Source organism: Rissa tridactyla, chromosome 7, assembly GCF_028500815.1.
Source record: "Rissa tridactyla isolate bRisTri1 chromosome 7, bRisTri1.patW.cur.20221130, whole genome shotgun sequence".
Lineage (NCBI taxonomy): Eukaryota > Metazoa > Chordata > Aves > Charadriiformes > Laridae > Rissa > Rissa tridactyla.
In genome coordinates, this window is record NC_071472.1 from 42,609,153 (window position 1) to 42,630,198 (window position 21,046).

Sequence of the window (21,046 nt, forward strand, 5' to 3'; positions counted from 1 at the left end):
TTAATCCCGGTTTGCACCCCGGTTGTTGGGATGTTCGTGGCATTCCCAAGGCCCCCTCCTCGTGCAGCCTGCTTTGAACCTGCCACCGCGACTTCAGCCTCAAGGGTGAGAGGGGGATTTTGCAGCAGTGTTTTAATTTCTTTGTTTAATTTCTTTTAATTTCTTGTGGGATGGGAATGGCAGCTCTTCTCTTGCCTTAATTCCCACCCTGACTTGCCCAGCTCATGTTGTCCCCACCCTCTCTGCATGCTCTAGAGATGCTCCTCTCCTTTCACCCTGGCTGTTTCAAAGCAGAGGGTGGTATCAAATGTGGCACAAATACAACAGGAGACGTTTCCGCAGAGGCAGACAGGCAAACAGAAAGTGTAGGAGAAAACCAGAACCAAGAAAAGCTTCAGAAAATATTTCCTGGCCCACTTCCTAACCGGGGTGCTGGTGGTGGGGGAAGTATTTGGACGCAAGCAACGGCAAATCCTTTGGAACTAATGAAAACCATCTACTGGGAGCAAAACGAAAATGCAATCTGCAACCCTGCCCTTCTAGCAGAGCAGCTCTTTGCCTTGCTTTGCAAGCAGGAGAAAGAGCTTGTTCTTTGAAATAGGGGGGGTGAGGGCCACGGCTGGACCCCATGCCTCCAGTCTGCTGGTGATGGAAAAATAGCGGAGCAACCTTTGGTTTTGGTGGTACCCACCGATTTCAGAGTAAGCAGCCACCCCATCTTGCAGGAGCAGGTTTTGTTTGAGGGAAAGAAGGTGACCGTGGGTTTGGTGGATGCCCAAGGAATCCCTGGAGGAAAAAGCCAGCAGATGGTGCTCAAGGACGGAGCCAAGGCGGGATGTTCCTGGGTGTCCCCACCCATACGTGACCTGGAGCCAGACACCCTGTGCTTGCGTGAAACACACAGGGGAAACCCACACAACATTTCTTAAATTGGGGGTAGAAATGGCCCGGCTGAAGGGCATCCACACGCAGAAGAGAACTGCAAAATCTCACCGATGGCTGCCTGTTTCAATTAATTTGGGACCCTAATTTTTTTAAGGGTCCCAAGCTGAGACCCTTATGCCGGGGACAGGAGGACATGAGGGTCCCCTTTGCATCTGGGCAAGAAAAGAGCACACAGAGCTTTTTGTATCGTGGGTGGAAAGAGAATTCCTCAAAATCCTCTTCCTGACTCATAGCATTAATCACGTCTAGTTATTAATACACCAGGGAGGAAATCTTGCTAAACTTAGTCCCAGCTGTCTCTAGAAATTACCAAAGCCATGTGGTTCGGTCTTTTACTAATTATCAGAGAGGGTTTGTTTGATGGCTGGGGCTGGAAAGATGCCACCCCGTCCCCAGGGGTTTCACTCACACCTGGAACATTGCAGCAGCTGGAGTGGAGACCTGCCCACCTTCCCTGTTGCTGCCGTGATGGACGGGGACCACTTTTCAGGGGGTCATGAACACAAAGATAGGAATTAAAAAAAAAAAATAACCCCATCCTGAAACACCCTCAACATCCTGGCTGGCTGCTCTCCCCCTGTGCGCCAGCCACAAAGCCCCTTTTTGGAAAGGAAAACCTTTCAGCTTGGTTAATCCGGTCATAAAGGCAGTCAGATGGGAATCTGAGACCTCTCGTAGTCTCGTTTAATTATCGGAGCACTTGGTAAAAGTCACTTCAATATTAAAACCATATTAAGACAAATTCTGCAGCGCAAAAAGAATAAATTTTAACTTCCCAAGTTAAATATGTTCTCAAGCGAGCTGCGATAGGCATACCCTGCAGGTCATACGCGTTTTGCCAATATTGCTAACCTTATTTGTCTCTGATCCTCTATCTTGGCCGTTTTTCACTACTGTTCTGGGGTGTCTGCAACTTCCCTGTGTTTTGTTCTTTTCTTTTTGCCAGTCAATTAAAAATGTTTTCCTGCGTTCCTTCATTGCCACGCAGAAAACTTCGGTTTTTTTGAAGGTTATCTGAACCTATGCCAATTTAGATCCCAGTTGCCATTGAGCTTGTATGACCAAGCCATACTGGTTTCCACCAGTGGCGGCAAACTGGGACCGCTGGGACCCCACTTGGGGGATGTGATTCTTGCCGAGTGCCTTGTACAGGTGACAGCGGGGCTGAGATGGGCAGGAGAGGTGATAACCTGACAGCCCAAAGGCCAGAGAAGATGCAGGGTGGCACATTGCCTGCGCCTGCCTGTTCAGTAGGAGGCTGGCAAAGGGGCTGAGAGCCCCTGTGGCCACGTGCTGGTGCTTTATGGTGCTGCCCTGGTGCCCTCCCAGTTGGGCTCTTCCCTCTTTAGAAGGAAAATCATTTGGTTTGGACATTTCTTCCAGCAAAGTGCACCTCTATCATATGTATTTTATCCTTTAGCCTTTATCCTTAGATGGGTCCTATCCTTAGATAAGGAATCCTTTATCCTTAGATGGGTCCCTTGCCCATCTTGGCCACTGTTATCATAGAATCATGGAACGTGTTGGGTTGGAAGGGACCTCTAAAGGCCATCTAGTCCAACCCCCCTGCAGTGAGCAGGGACATCTTCAACTAGATCAGGTTGCTCAGAGCCTCATCCAGCCTGGCCTTGAATGTCTTCAGGGATGGGGCCTCCACCCCCTCTCTGGGCAACCTGGGCCAGTGTCTCACCACCCTCAGTGTAAAGAACTTCTTCCTCATGTCTAATCTAAACCTGCCCTGCTCTAGTTTAAAACCATTGCCCCTCCTCCTATCGCTCCATGCCCTTGCAAACAGCCCCTCCCCAGCTTTCCTGTAGGCCCCCTTTAGGGACTGGAAGGGGCTCTAAGGTCTCCTTGGAGCCTTCTCTTCTCCAGGCTGGACAACCCCAACTCTCTCAGCCTGTCCTCACAGCAGAGGGGCTCCAGCCCTCTCATCTTCGTGGCCCTCCTCTGGACCCGTTCCAACAGGTCCATGTCCTTCTTGTGCTGAGGGCTCCAGAGCTGGACGCAGTACTCCAGGTGGGGTCTCAAGAGAGCACAGTGTGTTTGTCATGGCTTTCCAGTGGACCCTGTTTCCTCCATGCCCAGTTCACCTGCCCGCCGACACCCGGGGAGGAGTTTGCGAGGCACAGGAGACGTGCCTGCAGCTCCCAGGCACAGCTCTTATTTGGGAACACCCTGCCTTTCAGGCCCAGCTTGACAGATTTGGGATGGGGGGGGACAGGACACGTCACCCTGCTTGCTTTGGGGCACACGGCTGGGGATGTTTGTGCTGGGTCCCTCCGCGAGGCCGGCACTCCGGCCCGGCAAGCGCCAAGCCAAGCACCATTTATTTCTAAAAACGAGCTATTGCATCAGTTCAAGGGCTCAGCACTTTCCTGAAGCATTCCAGCTATTTCTTTATGTGGCTGGTCTTTCAAACAGCACAAGAAACCTAGAGCAAACATAATAAATCCCCATTTGAAACCAAGAGAGTTTGACTATTTGATTCCAGGGCCGCCATCTCAGTTCCAGCCTTATATGGAACCAAACAAGGGCAAGAGATAAGGATTAATGTTTCCATACCATCATTTCTTGCAAAACACAACCCAGTCTGGGCTGAAATGTTTAACTTTGGCCAGTGACATGCTGCCGCTCAAGGCAGAGGAATAAAATAACTGCCCCAGATCTGCCTAATAAAAGGTTAAAGGTATTTTTTTCACAGTGCATACTTTTTTTGGGGGTTGGGGGGGCAGAAATCACCTGTCAGCAACTTTCAAACTTTTACTTGAAACTTTCCACTAGGCTACGTATATTTTAAGATATTTGTCGTTATGCTAAAGACCTGACTTTTATTTATAAATTATGCTATGACATAATCCCTCCACTTCTTACTCCGAATCTGGGCAGGTGTAAAAAAAAAACCTGGTAATGTAAAGAGGAAACTGCATTAAGGAGAGACTCTCTCCCACTGCGCCGACGCTCGTAACTGTTCGGGGGGATGAGGCTGAGCTTTCTGCAGCCTCCAGCATCTCCGAACGGCACTGTGAGGGAGCCCTGCCTAACTTGGTATGGTCCTTGGCACCTCCTGGCTCCTGCAAACATCCAAGTCCGGCCCTTCCTGACCAAAAAGCACTTTTAAATCAGCTCCTGCGACCCCACAGGGCTTTTTATATATATATATATATAAAAATATTATTTTTTTTCTTCCTGACGGTAAGAGGGAGAAGCCTTTTGGAGACAGTGGGGCCAGCACGGGAAGGGGAAGACACACAGTGTGGAGGCATCCCTTGGAGCTGGGGGGGGGACACACATACACGGCGGGGGGTGGTGACGGGAACCGCATGTGATGAGCAGCTCTGAGTTCAGCCCCGGGAACGCCAACACCAACCATCTGGATCCCATTTGCGATCGGCCGGCCCCTCGGCACTCCCGCGCCAGCCGCCGCCTCCGGCCTCCCTCAGACCCGCGGCGGCCGTCGTGCAGGGACCAGTGCACCCCCATTTCCCTCGCCCCGCCGCCGCTTGCACCCCACCAAGCAAGGCGAGCAGGGACCGGGAAGGCTGAACAGGGCCAGCACACCATGAAGCAAGGGTGAGAGGTGCTTCGGAGTGGAAAATCCTGGAATAAGCAACTTTTTTGGGGGTTCGCTCAGGGGTAAGTGTTGCTTTCCACACGGGAGCCCTTAGCCTGGGCTCAGCAGCTGCCGCGCTACGTTCCCCTTCCTCCGTGGTGTGTTTGTCTTTGGGGAGTTTTCCAGGAATTTTGGACAAAACCCGTCCTATGCGCAGAGGGGTGTCCTCAGAGGAAAGCTATTGCACTTGGAAAAGCGGAGCGATGCCGGAGCCTTGCTCACACCAGGAGCCTCCTCCCCGAGCCGATGCACCGCACGTGCACAGGGACACTTCTGGTCCCACCAGGGCAAGAGAACTAAATTCATTCAACAGCACCGAGCAGAGGATTTCCCCTGCTGCTGCAGGAGGACGGTGTTTGCCTTTGATGCCCTGAAATCACTGCCACGGCAGCTTGGTGGGATGGGAGCAGGATGCCCCGGGAAGCGGTGGGGTGGGTGCCCTGAGCAGCGCATGCCGTGGTTTGGGGAGCTGCTTGGGCACAAGGAGGCGGGTGCATGCATGGGACCCTGCAAGGAGCCTGGCTAAGGGCTAAGGGGGTGTCTCACTGCCCCCTCTCCTGCTCCTGAGGCTGGGCGTTGTTTTGGTAGCAGCCCTCACCCTTCCTGCCTCAAGGCGAGGTAGGATGAACTGGCCAGAGATGCTGCTCAGCCTGTCCACCCCACGCAGGTCCCGCTGCTGGGAATGTCCCTGCCGCTCCAGGGTGGGCCAGCACTGTGTGGCTCTAGGGACAATCGTCATCCTCTCATGCTCATCAATGGAGAGAGAAATGGGCCAAACGTCAGATATTTTTCCCCAAGGGCTCTCCAGCCTTGCATGGAGCCACCTCCTGCCTCCACAGCCCCCATCCTTGCTCCCTTCTGCCTTTGCCAGCCTTTTCCCTCCATAGCCCCAGTTGCCATTAGCTCCCCAGGGCTTTGCACACAGCGATGCTTTTGCTGACGGGTGGCTATGACTAATCATGGAGACACCCTGCCACTGTCCCTCTTGGGTCAGCAAAGCCCTCCCTTCCCAAGTGGAGGCCAGGGCGAGAAAGGGTTGCGGCCAAATCGGTTTCCTGACCAGGCACAGGGGCCAAAACTGTCTGGAGCGGAGGTGGCCAAAGACACTCTGGTTCCAGTGGGTGCAATGGGAAACTCTCAGCTCATTTCTGGTTGCTGTGATGACTCAAGTGTGCTCTCAGGGGACGAATGCTGCATTTTTCAAACTTCTGGCTTTACCCCATTACTTACTGGTTTAAAAAAAAAATAAAAAATCAGTATTTATGGTTGGATAATTATTGTGCTTATATAGTGCTGTTTCTGGGGCACAGCCACCCAGTTTGGGAGCTTTGTGGAGGCCAGAGAGATGTCTTCAGCCTGAGGCTGTTTCAGGGAGCCAGGGAACTTCTCCAATGTCACGTACGAATGCGGTGGCAGAGCAGAGACACAACTATACTTAGTGGACGAGGGAAACGCTAGACTTTAGTAAAGCCTTTGACACAGTTTTCCACAGCATTCTCCTGGAGAAACTGGCTGCTTATGGCTGGATGGCTGAGCCCAAAGAGTTGTGATGAACAGAGTTAAATCCAGTTGGCAGCCAGTCATGAGTGGTGTTCCCCAGGGCTCAGTATTGGGACCTGTTCTCTTTAGTATCTTTATCAACAACCAGGACGAGGGGATTGAGTGCACCCTCAGTCAGTTTGCAGGTGACACCAAGTTGGGTGGAGTGTTGATCTGCTGGAGGGTAGGATGTCTCTACAGAGGGATTGGGACAGGCTGGATCCATGGGCTGAGGCCAATGGTGTGAGGTTCAAAGAGGCCAAGTGCCGGGTCCTGCACTTGGGTCACACCAACCCCATGAATGCTACAGGCTTGGGGCAGAGTGGCTGGAGAGCTGCCTGGTGGAAAAGGACCTGGGAATGTTGGTTGACAACAGGCTGAATATGAGCCAGCAGTGTGCCCAGGTGGCCAAGAAGGCCAGCAGCATCCTGGCCTGTCTCAGGAACAGTGTGGCCAGCAGGACCGGAGCAATGATGGTCCCCCTGTACTCGGCACTGGTGAGGCCCCACCTTGAGTGCTGTGTCCAGTTTTGGGCCCCTCCCCACAGAAAAGACACCGAGGGGCTGGAGCGTGTCCAGAGAAGGGCGACGGAGCTGGTGAGGGGTCTGGAGCACGAGTCTTGTGAGCAGCGGCTGAGGGAGCTGGGGGTGTTCAGCGTGGAGAAGAGGAGGCTGAGGGGAGACCTTCTCACTCTCTGCAACCCCCTGAAAGGAGGGGGTAGCCAGGGGGGGTCGGTCTCTTCTCCCAAGGAACAGGCAATAGGACAAGAAGAAATAACCTCAAGTTGTGCCAGGGGAGGTTTAGACTGGATATCAGGAAAAATTTATTCACTGAAAGGGTTATCGAGCATTGGAACAGGCTGCTCAGGGAAGTGGCTGAGTCACCATCCCTGGAGGTATTTAAAAGACATGCAGATGTGGTGCTGAGGGACATGGTTTCGTGGTGGACTTGGCAGCGTCAGGTTAACAATTGGATTTTATGATCTTAAAGGTCTCTTCCAACCAAATTTATTCTATGATACTACACACCTCCCTGGTGCCATCCCTTGACTTTGTAGTATCAGAGATACGGACACAGTTCCCAGAGCTCAGGAAAATGAGCTTTCCACCCCCAACCTTATACCCCATGCCACCCTGGTCTTTGCAGAGAGGTAGACCATGACCAGGGGTGTGATGGCATCTCTAAGACAGGAGCACAAGGCTGCACGCTTGCTCCTGCCACCCCTTGTCATTCATTCATTCCTTTTCCAATTATCAGCAGTATAGGTGGTTCCCTTCCTGGTTTTCAAACATCTTTGCAGTTTTCCATTCAAATGCATTAACTTCCCTAATTTCAGGGTGAGCTGAACCAGCCCCCAGTGTATTCCCACACATCAAAGAGAAAAAAAAAAAAATAAAAAAATGTTGTTCCTCTCCTAACTTTTGCTACGTGCCTGTCTGGGAACAGGAGGGAAGGGAACATCTTATTCCTTCCGTCAGTGCAAACTCGGGTAACTGCAGAGCCTTGCCAGCCTTGGACTGTATTTTCCCAGCCTGGATGCATTTGGTTCGCAGCAAAGGGGAGAACCTGCCCTGCGCTGGGTGTGCACGGCAGCGGGGCTGGCTGCGGGTGGCATGGCATGCGTGCTCTCCGCTGTGAATCACAGCCAGCCTTACCCCTCCGCGTGCCCATCACTTTTTCCACCTTTTAAAGTGATCTGTGTTCCACATTAAGGAGCAGATTTGTTTGGGTGGAGAGGCACTGGGAGGCTTAGGTTACTATACATAAAGAGTCATTGATCTTTGAGGGAGTTCCCTTTTTTTTTTTTTTTAGCAAATACTCCCTTTCCTCTTAATAACTATGCTATTTTGGTCTCAGTCTTCAGATGAAGAAAACAACCAGATTTTAAGCCAACAGAACACTTATAAGAACAGAAATGAATGTGATTCATATTAAATGCTAGCACCCAGGTAGGATATTAATGCTACATAACTCCGTTGCTTTGCTTAACGCTGGTTTTCAAAAACCGGAGTTCAAGCGGTTTGCAGAAGCAGGAAGATTTTCCACCCTTTTGGGCTTGTTTGTTTTTAACGCTCAGGTCTGCCTTTGTAGGAAGAAATGTTTTCAGGAGCAGCCCTCAACCTAACAACCCTCACCTTCCCGGTGCCACCAATGCCAGATGGCAGCAATGTTAATGGAAAGCCTCGAAAAGAGCTGGTGCAAATTGAAATGGCCCCTCTCAACCCCTTGGAGCTGTGAATAAATTCAGAATCTGCCCCATCCAGCTCATCCCAAGTCTCTAGAAATTGCCTTGCTTCTCTGGAGGCTGTGTGGCCAGGTGATATTTTGTGCCATATGATGAAGGGGTGGCCAGGTGCCTAGAGGCTTGGGAGGCTTATGTCCCTTTTCAAAGGCAACTGAGCTATCTCACAGGGAAAAATCACAGCATCTGGCCCCTAGATGTCCAAATCACTGCTAGGAGTGGCTTTTGGCTAATGTTTTCCCCAGCTCAGAGCTCTTAACAGTGCAGAGAAGTTTAAGGTGGGATTCATCCAGCCGAGAGAGGAGCACGCATCACCTCCAGAGGGCAATCTGTGCTATGATGGCTCCATGTCAGGATTTCAGGAGCCGTTCCTCCTCCCTGCTTGCTCCATCCCACTGTTGGGGCTGCAAATAGTTCTTCTGGGTGGACAGTGTCCACTTCCAAGCTGTTGGCAAGGCTTACAGCAGCCTCATGGCTTCACCGCTGCCTCCCGGGGCCGTGCATATAGCAAAGAACAGCCAAGTCAAGGGTATTTATGCTGAGCAGTTTGGTTGGGAAACAGGATGACGATGAGGCATGGGGAGATGCCCACAAAGCAAACACAGATGAAGGCAGAGGTCCCTTCGTTTTGACCCCGACATCCCCATGGAGCAGAATTTGGGAGGGCTCCAAGGATGCTCACAGCATCTCATCTCCAGGACAGTGCTTTGCCCTCCCTCTGGTCCTGCCTGTTCCTGTTGTAGAAAAGCTGTTGGGATCCAGGTGCAAATCCACATCTTTCTCCCTGATCGAGATGACACACCCCACATACAAAGGAAAATCGGGGACACAACTGCTTTGCAGCCTTCTATTCAAGCTATTCATGGGGGTGAATATTGGACCCCATGCACTTTGGTTGAGGGCAGTGAGACATCCCAGAGGTCCCTTGCTGCGCCAGCTAGCAAAGCTGCACAGGCTGCCCAAGGCCAAGCCCAAACCCAGGCCATTTTATCCCCAGAAGAGCATACAAGTCATGGCTCCGCTTACTGCAGTTGCTTCAGGTCTTCCATCCTCTCCCAAAGGCTGCTCACCTCCCAGCAGCAACAGTACCGTCACGGGCAAGGAGAGCTGATGGGAACAGATTCCACGCTAGTTTTGGATTCCTTGGTTATCACACCCCAAGAGTTGGTTCTGCCCATCTCAGTCCTTTAGCCTTGAGGAAAAGCATCAGGCAACTACAAAACACTAGTACAGAAAACCCCTCCGATAGCTCGAGCTAATTGTTTTCTCTTGCAGTCCAGTGAGGTAGATAGCATCAACGCCTGAAGCGCTGCCCGGCTGGGAGTTCAGATTTAAGAGTTCTTTTGCAATAACATTAATTATTCCCTCTACCTGCCATAGCATCCATCCATATCTATGGATGACACATCGCATTTCTATTCGCGCCAAAGCCATATACTTCCCCTCCCTCTCCAAGTCAGCCAGCCCAGCTGAGAGGCACATGTAATGAATCAAAGTGATATGTAACAGCTGTAGTAATTTTTTCCTGTCTTTTATGTTCTGCTTTTTAAAGTCTGCTCATCTGCTTTGCACTGTTACAGATTTTATTTTAACTACGCTCTAGTGAAAACACACACACGCACAAATGAGTGATTGCTTAGAAAGTGAACTTGGAGCATCCCCTCAAATAAAAAAAATATGTAAAACGTCAGATTTTATGCACAGAGAAGTATGCAATAAGCAAAAAAATAGCTGCTGGGAAAAATATTTAAGGAAATCACTTCATTGCGTTAGTGGTAGAAATGATTGCCTTTTGAAAGCATTATTACTAACAGATGTATATCTTCTGATGAAATGGAGGACATACTGTAATATTAAGAGGTCACCACACACTATATTATCTCTAGACAGACATAAAACCTTCAGATTATTGAAGATTACATGAGTTAATCTTTTAGCACATGAATTCTTAAGAGACTGGCTCCCCGGGCTTTGGTGCTAATTCTTAACAGTTCAGGAAAGCGTTGTCCTTTTCTAAAGACGCTCGGTAGTCAGGGTTTACAGCATTTTTTTTTTCCAGCTCACTGTGGTTGTATCAAAAGCTCTACCAGAGCTTTCACCCCCCTCCCTAGGGCTTCAAGGAACTTTTCATTAAAAAAAAATAAAAATAATAAAATCCAGGATGAAATTGCCTTATCGAAAATGACAATAATCCAGGAGAATAAAGTTGCAAAACAGAGACTTGCCATAATTGAGAATTAAAGCAAATTAGCATAAATGCACATCCCTGGTTTTACCCTGCAAAGTGGTGCCCCCTCCAGTTTCTGTGACCAGTGGTAATCAGGGACATAAAGCAAGAACACATCGAGCAAAGCACATTACTCGTTGTGCCTTACCAAGGCAAGCCAAGCAAGACCTACCTCCAAATAATACAAAAAAAAAATCACATCATTTGCTGTCTTAGACCCACTTTGCTCGTTGAGCCAGAGACTTGCTGTTGGCTCAGCCAGATGGGTTCTAACCAGAGTTTTAGTTCAAAGCCCTCCCTGAAAGCACGTTACCTTTACAAAAAAATCCGCTGCCCTTGCTGCTTCTTCTCAGGGGCTAGCTCCTACTGGAAAATCATCTCCTCACCCGCCGCTTTCTGCAAGCGCCCAACTCTTCCTCCTTTGCTGATAAGGGTTCTGTGGAGGGGAGGATGTAAGGAAAAACCCTGCTCAGGAACACCTGTGCTTAAATGCTCTTCTTTTCCAGAAATCGGCAGTCTATCTCTAAGAGACATCAGTCACCTCTTCCTGCAAGGCTTCGCTGTTGTCTTTCCTTTTAATAACTAATTTTAGTTCCTGTGAGTTTAGGATTATTTTGGGGAAGCATGATGCTAAAGTTCATCTCTTGTTGATGAACCAGTCCCTTTGCTTTCATATAACTAAAAAATACCACAATGGAGGTCACAGAGAAAGCTGAAAATCGATGTGGAGGCCTCCTAAAGGCTAAAATGAAAACGAAGGTGACCAAAACGAACAGCCAACTTTTTATTGCTTGGAAAAGGTGTTGTATTTCCCAGCTGGCCAGGTCAAATAAACCAAAGCTGAGACTGAGCGTTGTTCTAACACGCTGTGATGTCCAGGTTTATCTCGTGGTGCCCCAAAGGCTGACTCAGCCATTTGGGTTTGCCAGGATGGAGGTACATGAAATACAGCTGGTGGCTTCTCTGCCGCGAGGCTCTGGGGCTGAACCGTAACCTAAAGGGACTAATGGAGGTGGGCTCAGCCCCAGCTCTCCCACAGGCTCCTTGTTTGAACATGGGCAGGGCAGTTCTTCAAGGCGTTTCAAGCCAAAGCAGCCCTAAAGATGTAGGTGTAGATCCACCGTTGAGTTTGGGTCTACGTTCGGTGTAAAGCCCAGTTGCCCACCACTGTGAGAGAGTCACGGGAGTGTTGTGAGGAGCTTCGTAGCACCGGAGGGATTTGCTTTTCCCTTCTGCTGTGTTTTATGGCTGTAAACAGCCCCGTAAGTCTCTTTGCAGCTGCAGAGAGACTTTGGTTAAAACCAAAAAAACCCCAAATGTTTGCTTCAGTCCTGTCATTTGTTAGCTGGCAAGACATTCATTTTCACCGGTTTATCTTGATGCTCGATTTACCCCCAGCTGCTGCGAATGCGGAGGGATAGGATGCCAGCAGCTAATAAACAGGATGATAACATAACCCCCTGCATTTCAGAAAAGAAATACTAGCACTTTTACGGCGTACATTATTTTAACAGGCTGTTTTTCCATAGTGTGCATTTTATTTCACATTTTTCATTCATAGCTAGCAGCGTTATTACTCCCAATGGATGTTGCAAGGCAAGCCCTCAAAAAACTTCCAGCTCTTCTGTAAACCTCTTCTGCCCAGAGCAGAGATGCTCCGGGGAGGGGTGGGGGGTTTGATGGGTGGTTGTCACAAGCTCAGTGCTTTTTGCAAACCTCAGCTCTGGGACCTGCAGACCTTTCTGCACGTGTATGCGCTCAGGGGATGAAGGTCGTAGCGAAGGCCATGGCAAATCCTGCACCTATGGAGCAGCAGAGCCCAGCTTCCCCCTCCCCACCTGTCCTTTGGGTGAAACTAGGTTTTCTGGGGGCAAGCTGTAAATCAGGACGACGTGGTCCAGCAGAGCACGTTGGCTCCCACTTGGAGGCACTGGGAGGTTTGGCTTGGACTCCAATAGCCGGGGGGGATGGATGAGTGCCAGCTAACAAGGATGATATTTTTTAGTGTTTTTATGAATGATATCAATACCTCCGGGCTGCAGCAGCTGTGTCTATAAATGGAGGAGCTGCCAATAAGAGGGAAGACTTGTCATGTCTTAATTAATGCTGCGGGCTAGCTGCTGGCTCTGGGTGCCTGTTCAACGTCTCTCGACCTGGCGCTATTATTGTTATTACGCACAAATTCTGGGGGGAAAGGCAGGGGGTAGCTTTTGCCTGACTCACGCTTTGTGGCATTCATAAATGCCGTGTGGAGCACCTGGAAGAGCAAACGCTACAAACCCCTTCTCCCACAGAGGGCCAGACCCCAACCCGGCTTCGACACACAGGGAGCCAGTGGGAAGCGTCAGGATTGTGGCAGGTTTCGGGAAACGAGGTGGATGTTGTCCCTGCCTTTCCACTAAGCTCCATCTCTGATAGCCCTGAGGAATGTCTCTTCAGTGGAAGAGGGATCAGCTGCTCAGATGTTTATTCATGAATTTTCTCTAATTCCTGGCACCTGGTTCTCTTTCCAGCTGTGCCAGCGATGGCCATCTGTGTAACTACCATGGTTTTCCTTAAAGAGGGGTTAGTCTTCCCCCTAGCCCTCTTAGGCCTTTGTATTGGTCACAACTCTCTGGACTGATGGAGTTGGCAAGGATAGTCATGAGAAAATTGATTTTTATTTATTTATTTTAAACAATGACCCAGTTAATAGCTTGATTTATTTGAATCACTTTTGGCTTATTTGAGTAATTGAGCTCCTTTTGGGGAATGAAAAGTATTCAATCACTGTATTCTCTTTTGGGAGGATATTTTCTTTGTTAAGCAAGTCCTGCTGGTTTCTGCTCTGTAGGCTTGGAAATGAAGATGAAATAATAAATTGGCCATCTCTATGACAACAGATACACAGCTTTCCTGAAGGAGACATTGTTTTAGAAGACTTGCCAGGTGGATCACAGATAAGAAACTTCCATAAATTATATTTTTGGCTCCAGCACATAAAATATTATTCTTGGTGCCTTTCCAGAATGTGATCAGTGAGTGCAGGCTGTTCCACTGCCAGGGCTGTGAGCTTGGGGGAGTCCAAGGGCTTCTTGCTATACAGCCAGATCACGTGGTCTGGAGTAATTAAAATTCCATTTGTATATTTGGGACAGCTGAAAAGGTGAGCTGAGGCAAAAAGGGGATGTTAAGGGAAATTCTTATTCTGGTGTTTGTTTAAAAAAAAAAAAAAAAAAAAGGGGGGGGGGGGCGACAGCAAGAGAGGATTTGTTGGCCCAGATGTTCATCCCTGGATGAAGAAGACAAGTAGGAGGCCATCATATATTTTAAGGATTGGTGGTAAAAACCTAGGCTGGCCATTTTCCTATGTATTAGATATTGTATTACCTGAAGCAGCATAGACAAGGAGAAAGATACTGAAGTCCACAGGGGTGATTAAACGCCAATTATGTAAGCGATGATTCCTCTTCCATAGAAATGCTTGCTATGAAGTAGACTGTCCGGCATTAAAATATTTTATTCCTGCCGAAGTGCCGCAAAAGCATTGCAAAACCACGTGGTTTGGCTTTTCTATCTTGTGCCTCATCCGTGCCTGGCCAGCGCTGACGCTGTTTCTCACTCACCCTGTTTTTCTCCCTTAGATCTCACGTTGGGTGCTTTGAAAACAAAGAGAATAAAAGGAAAACACAGATAAAAAACCAAAATGAGGAAACACCGACATGTGCCCTTTGCGGCAATGTTTTGCCTCCTACTCTCAGGCTTTTGCTCGGTTCGTGCCCAGCAGCAAGCAGGTAAGACCGGACTGCTTCACCTGACTTCATGCCTGTACAAACGTGCCGCTAGTTTGCAAAAACCGTTTGGTTTTTAACGTGCATGTTGATGGTACGTTGTGGTTTACCTTCTGCCCCTCAGCTCCCACTCAGCTGAGGGTCCTTTCAGACCCAGACCTTAGCCAACGCGCGCGGTGCCTTCCCGAGCATGTTGCTGGTCGGTGATGTGCCTTTGAGGATGCTCTCTGGGGGCACAGGGGTGCGGGATATGCACCTAGGGTGGCCCCGAGCGGCTTTTCTCTGGGGCAGAGCTCTTTTGCCCTCCTTGCATGCGTAGGAGGGGATTTTTGCAGTGAGAAGAGCGTTGCCACCGACCTGCAGAAAAGCTGTTTGGCTTTTTTAAGAGGAGATGCCGGTGCCTTTGGGAATGGAGCTGGTGTCATGATGGGGAGGGGGGGTGTTAGCAGCAGGAAAAATATGGAAAACTTACGCCAGCACCCAGGCTGTTTAAACCGAGTGGCCTTTCCTTCTTCGAGCACCACTGCGGAGCAAGCGAAGCCCTGAGTCAGCAAAAAAAAAAAAAAAGGTGCAGGAGACCATGGGCAGCTAGAAGCTGCGCAAGCCTAAATTCACGCGTGAAGTTGCAGGCGCCTTTGTCTGGCTCAGGGCTGGTGTCCAAACCCCTGCGGCGAGGGTCCGGGAGGGGGGAGAAGCATCTCACCTCCCCTTCCCCGCGAAGGGTGGGTCGCATGCTGTCCCCTCCTGTCCCCCAGCGCCTGGGGGCGGTGTCAGGGCGCTGATGGCTGCCTGTTTTTTCTCGAGCGCTTCTAGTTTTGCTGCGGGCGACAAAGGGGAAGCTTCACTTTCACCATGCGAGAGAGGCCGTCGGTTGTTCGGGTGAGGAGGAGGAGGAGGAGGCATGCTTGCGCTGACCGATAGAAAATCCTAAACCCCCATCTGTTTTTTTAAAGCTGTCAAAACCGTTGCTGTGGCTGATATAATATTTCTAGTGGATTCCTCTTGGAGCATTGGGAAGGAACATTTCCAACTCGTTCGAGAGTTTCTGTATGATGTTATAAAAGCTTTAGATGTGGGAGGAAATGATTTTCGCTTTGCCCTGGTCCAGTTCAGCGGAAACCCCCACACAGAGTTCCAGTTAAATACCTACCCCTCTACCCGAGACGTCCTGTCCCATATTGCCAACATGCCTTACATGGGGGGAGGCACCAAGACTGGAAAAGGATTAGAGTACCTAATCGAGAATCATCTCACTAAAGCTGCTGGAAGCAGAGCCAGTGAAGGCGTCCCCCAGGTTATTATAGTGTTAACGGACGGACGATCCCAGGATGATGTGGCTCTGCCATCATCTGTCCTTAAATCGGCCCGTGTAAACATGTTTGCGGTCGGCGTGCAGGACGCAGTGGAAGGGGAGTTAAAGGAAATAGCGAGCGAACCCTTCGATAAGCACCTTTTCAACCTAGAGAATTTTACCGCTCTCCACGGCATAGTTGGAGACTTAGTGGCAAGTGTCCGTTCATCCATGACTCCAGAAAAGGCTGGGGCCAAAGGACTGGTTAAAGACATCACAGGTAATGGCTGACTTGCTGATGGCTCCCATCAGCATGGTATCTGCTGGTGTTGCGCTGTTTAAAGCCTTTGTAGGGGCAAGACTGAGATGGATGTTCAGAGGTTTAAAAACAAAGGTTTGAAGCCTGCGGCCCCGTGTTTGTAGCTATCAGGGTGCCGGTGTTTGCAGACTGAGCCAGCATCCCTGCCAGGAGGTAGCGCAGGAGCCCTTGGATGGGCAGCGGCCCGTTGTGGCCATCCTTTCCCGCACATGGCATGGAAATGCAAATGTAGGGAGCTCTGCAGAGTTATTAAATCATCCCAGCCTATGTACTCCCAAGGCAGGGAAATAGGGGATGAACACACCAGCCACGAAGGTGACTCTTTGAGGCCCCAACCAAAAACCCTCCGGAGACCAAGAAAGTCACTGCTGGCTGTGGGAACACCACGTGGGATGTCCTCTTACAGCTAGCGGGGCAAATAGGCAATGTGCTACTCCAGAAAGTCACATTCTTGGCTGAAGACAGCAAAAGCAGTTCAGGGGAGAACTTCTTTGCTGAAACCCCATCCCTGAGCCGGCCCTTAGCCTCTCCTTATCCACTCGGAGAAAGCATATGTGGTTGGAAAGTCCCTTTTGCAATGCCACTCAAACGCCCTCTTTACAAGTCGATGGCTTCCACCTGCTGGAGCACTGGACCCTCCCCGTAACTGAAACCTCTCTGCAACCCACTGCAAGCCGGGGCCCCAATTTGCCTGGAGGAAAAAAAAACCAAAACCAAACAAAAAAAACCAACAACGGTCTTCCTCCATCCCTTCTCTGTTTATCAAATTTCAGCATGGAAAGGGCCTTCTGAGCAGCTTTGTGTTTCAAAACAGAAGTCCCAGAGATCAAACCTTTCTTTTTATTCCCAAGACTCCATCTGAAGGTCAATAGCTTGTGGGGTGATGTAAGGCAACAGCAGTGTAATAAGGCAGTGTAACATTAATTCCCCTGTGTTGTCTTGCCTGATTAACCCTCACGCCAGCCCCACTGGGTGCTCTCCGTCACTGCATGTCACCAATCAACACCAAAAGGCTGTGCTCACGTGTGTTTTTATTGTGCAAAGTGCTCAACAGGGCAAATAGCGAGATCACGCGAAAGCCACAGGGAAGAAAAGCAGCTGCCCCATGACATAAAGTTTGCCAATCCCGAGAAAATCCTGTCAATATGTGTGGAAAAGGAATGTTTTACCCAACCTGCTGACAGCACTGCAGTGGCTGCTCAGCATCTTTGCCACAAAGGACAAGTTTTCGACGGGCTTCCCTGTTGAAATCAATAGGGGAATTGGTCTTTGGTGGCTGGGTGTCGTCCTCTAGGGCACGCCAGCAGGTAACCCCTTAGTACATTAACATCTGGAGCCACAGACATTTCTTTAAAAGCTTTAAAGGCAAATTCCTGCTTCACGTATATCACACAATTTCTACTCAAAGATATTTTTTGCTTCCGCCCCTATCACACAAATTTAAGCTAATCCTACTATTGTAGCTTTGCTCCTGTGTGACTTGCATGGGCAATCTACGGAGTATCATTAAAGATGGGAAAAGATGTTATGGGTCCTAAACTTTGGAGGACAATAGCGTGCAAAGCATGGTACAAATACCTGTTTACATAAGAATTTAAGAAGACATTTATTCAGCTGATCACTCCATGTAGCATTAAAATGTATAAAAATGCTGTGGATGTTATGCTGGAAATGAGCCCTAATATGAAACAAGAAACGTTAAAAACCGAAGGTCCCCCAGTACTTCCAGCATAGAGTACCAAAACTGTTGGTCTGTGGCAGTCCCCAGAGCTGACTAGCGTAAGTATGAAAGTCAGCCCCAAGTTTGCCCTGATGTATTTGTTGAATCTTAGCTGTCTGTCTCACCTGGCCCTCCTCGCTTAGTTGTGTAACAAGCATGCTTTTATTTGTTCTCCAGCACCAGCTTGTTCCATAAATGTGCACTGAAGTACAAGGTTTTTTTTTACAGTGATGACAAATTATCCAACGCATCTGCTTCATATCTGTTTTCTCTCCTGCGGGAGCGACCGGCGCTGCCGTGATGACACCCGTTGGTGTCTGAAACTTTGCTCCTCAAAGAGATGTCCAGGGTATCTAAAGCAGCGCTGGGTACAACCGCTTTGAGATTTCCCTTTCGTTTATATGATGAAGTAGACTGTGTACATCCCAACTGAAAACAGCGCAGTAAAGACAGCCCTAAGCACCCCTAAATTTCAGCTCAATGATGGAAAAATAAATCCTGGAGCCCTTTGCAATTCTGAGCCACAGTGATGTTCTTCAAGCCAACGTTGGCTATTGAGTTGGCCCAGGGAAGCGACGATGCCCTGGAAACCTTCTCCTTTGTCACTGGATTTGTGGCATTTATTTGAATTTCTTGGTGGCATTGCAATGTACTAAAACATTTACTAGAAAAACAACTAAACAAAACAGGCCAAAAAAAAAAAAAAAAAAGTGCAGGTTTATTCCTGGCCATGCTAAACCACATGCCAGTTTTGCTACTGGTTCCACTTTCGGCTTTCAAAAGTTGAGAGCTGCGTGTGACTTCCAAACGCTGCTTGTCATTCATTTGCAAATAGCCTGAAATTTGATTTCTTGGCAAGATTGGAGAGTAATAGCGTGGAAACATCTGAGCATGCTTTGGGGGTCTTCTTCCTCCCCCTTTTTGCATGCGTACGGCTCTTGGGGATGTTGATGGTAAAATCAGTTGAGCAAAAGAGTAAGAGCAGACACCAAGGAATTTTGGTCTGCTTCGGTAAGTCTCACAGCATAAAATGCTTCCCCCTCAACAACCATGTTCATGCCATATAAAAGTTTTGTTTTGTGTGGGTATATTCTCAGCAGATGCTTGTGATCATACGGGTATGGTCATAACAAAGAGAGTTGGATAATTGTGTCATGACTGATTTCATCGCCCTGTTTTAACCTGATTCTGCATTCCTTGATTGAATATCCCAAGTCCATATGAAAAATACAGACTGGACACCTCTATCGATAATAGATGCACCTTTGTGCAAAATAATTCAAGCAAGACAAATTTTGCGCGGCATGGGTTGGCAATTGCGTAGTCAGGTTGCTGGACAAATGCCATCATGTGTATGCTGGCAGCTGGTAAAAGCGTTACAGTGCAAGTATAACACCTAAAACTCTTTCAATTGTTTCTAACAAGTGCATTTCAAATAATAATCCTTCATGGTGGGAGAAGCCAATATATTCAGCCGCTGTTTTTAACCAGGAAAAGAACAGAATTACAACAGAGAGGCTGAAACTTTCCAGTGGCCTTTCTCCCTTCCCCCCTCCAAAAAAAAAAAAAAAGAAAGTCTGCAATGAGGAAAACCTCCTACGAATATTACTGTCCTCACCTGCTGTCTTCAGGATGAATTACCACCAAAACCTACCTTTTCCTTTCGGCTCTGTCTAAATATTTGGACAGCGCTGGCCACTGATGGAATGGGTCTAGATTTCCCAAAATTGCATTTTGCCAAGTTTTCTCCTCGCGTGCCAATAGCGCTGACCTCCAGGTAACTTCAACCACCAGCTCGGGTTGCGTCCGCTTAAGCCGTCTCTTGGTGGGCGGCGGATGCTGGGATGGGGCTGGGAGCTCGTATTCAATCAGAATGCAGAACTAAGAGGCAAACATCACCTCCTCAGTGAACACGTGTTTTGTTTTCTCATTTTCGTGTTTCTTACTGGTTTTCCAAGAAACATGTCAGAACACTGTACAACCGCATGTAATCACTCGTTTTAATGCTTTCACCTTTTGCATTTCTTTTTTTAAAGCTCAAGAGTCCGCTGACCTTATTTTCCTTATTGACGGATCAAACAACATCGGAAGTGTCAATTTTCAAGCCATACGTGATTTCCTTGTAAATTTGATTGAAAGCCTCAGAGTTGGAGCTCAGCAAATACACATTGGGGTGGTGCAGTATAGTGATCAACCCAGAACCGAGTTCGCTTTGAACAGCTACTCCACAAAAGCAGATGTTCTGGATGCCGTGAAGGCACTTAGTTTTCGCGGTGGCGAGGAAGCAAACACCGGTGCGGCACTGGAGTTTGTGGTGGAGAACCTCTTCACCCAGGCGGGAGGCAGCAGGATAGAGGAAGCAGTGCCTCAGATTTTAGTGCTGATAAGTGGTGGAGAGTCTAGTGATGATATCCGAGAGGGCGTGTTAGCGGTGAAGCAAGCTAGTATATTTTCATTTAGCATTGGGGTCCTGAATGCTGACAGCGCGGAGCTGCAGCAGATTGCTACTGATGGAAGCTTCGCCTTTACTGCCCTGGATATCCGTAACCTTGATGCTCTTCGAGAATTATTACTGCCCAACATTGTTGGAGTGGCCCAAAGACTCATTTTGTTAGAGGCCCCAACCATTGTGACTGAAGGTATGTATGCCTTTCTAGACTGTTGCATATCGATGAATGAACAAGCTTTTGCACGCTTTAACAACATATTTAATTTTTTTTTTATTTATTTTTGCAATGCATCTCTCTGGTCTGGTTATGGAGAAACAATGGAAAAGACAAATTGTCCTGCAGCTAATGTGCAGAAATTCATTTGCCCAGTGGGTTATCTTTTGAAAACCGTGAGGTTTTATGTCAATAACTGGCATGACATGGGGTTTTAAAGGACACAAGCAGTGTTAAAAAGCTCATATAACACTTATTGGGCTATCTAAGCACCCCGGGGCTAAATACCGCAGCACTGTCCGTTCTGAAAACGTTTATGTCACGTAAGCTTCCATTATATCTCAGTTGAAAGCATCAAGGGAATGAAATTTGAATGGGGAAGCTAACGGGGATGTTAAATGGATTCCAGTTTCACAGAACTGAAGTTATAAGCTTGCTAAAACAGTAAAAATTCCATACCTCATTGAAACAATGCACTATCCTCGGGAAAAGGGTGAAATTCCTGTGTTGTTGAGCTTAGAAGCAAAACAGCCCTTAGTTCTTCTGAAGTGAAATCCCTGCCTTGCTAACACTTATTCCCCTTCAATCTGTAAAATGAGAAAGTTTACAGCTTTCCATGAGGGTATGGGAAATGAAAATGTAGGTGTCAATACTCCACTTAGGTCACTTCGTCCCTCTTAAGTCCCCGTTGACGTCGTTTCTGGACTGGCATTAGCT

At 48.5% G+C, this 21,046-nt stretch overlaps 1 protein-coding gene across 10 annotated transcripts in view; it reads left to right on the forward strand.

Annotated features, from left to right (window-relative positions):
• Window positions 1-4,334: 4,334 nt before the first annotated feature.
• Window positions 4,335-21,046, forward strand: part of COL6A3 (collagen type VI alpha 3 chain) — a 65,726-nt gene continuing 49,014 nt past the window's right edge. For 5 of the 10 annotated variants that reach the window (XM_054208153.1, XM_054208154.1, XM_054208156.1 and 2 more), the window contains exons 1-4: window positions 4,335-4,581; window positions 14,190-14,339; window positions 15,290-15,907; window positions 19,703-20,305. In XM_054208153.1, coding sequence (XP_054064128.1) covers window positions 14,252-14,339; window positions 15,290-15,907; window positions 19,703-20,305 — 1,309 coding nt within the window. In that variant the 5' untranslated portion in view covers window positions 4,335-4,581; window positions 14,190-14,251. The remainder of the gene's footprint in view (window positions 4,582-14,189; window positions 14,340-15,289; window positions 15,908-19,702; window positions 20,306-21,046) is intronic. The other 5 variants (XM_054208159.1, XM_054208162.1, XM_054208160.1 and 2 more) reach the window with 4 other exon arrangements.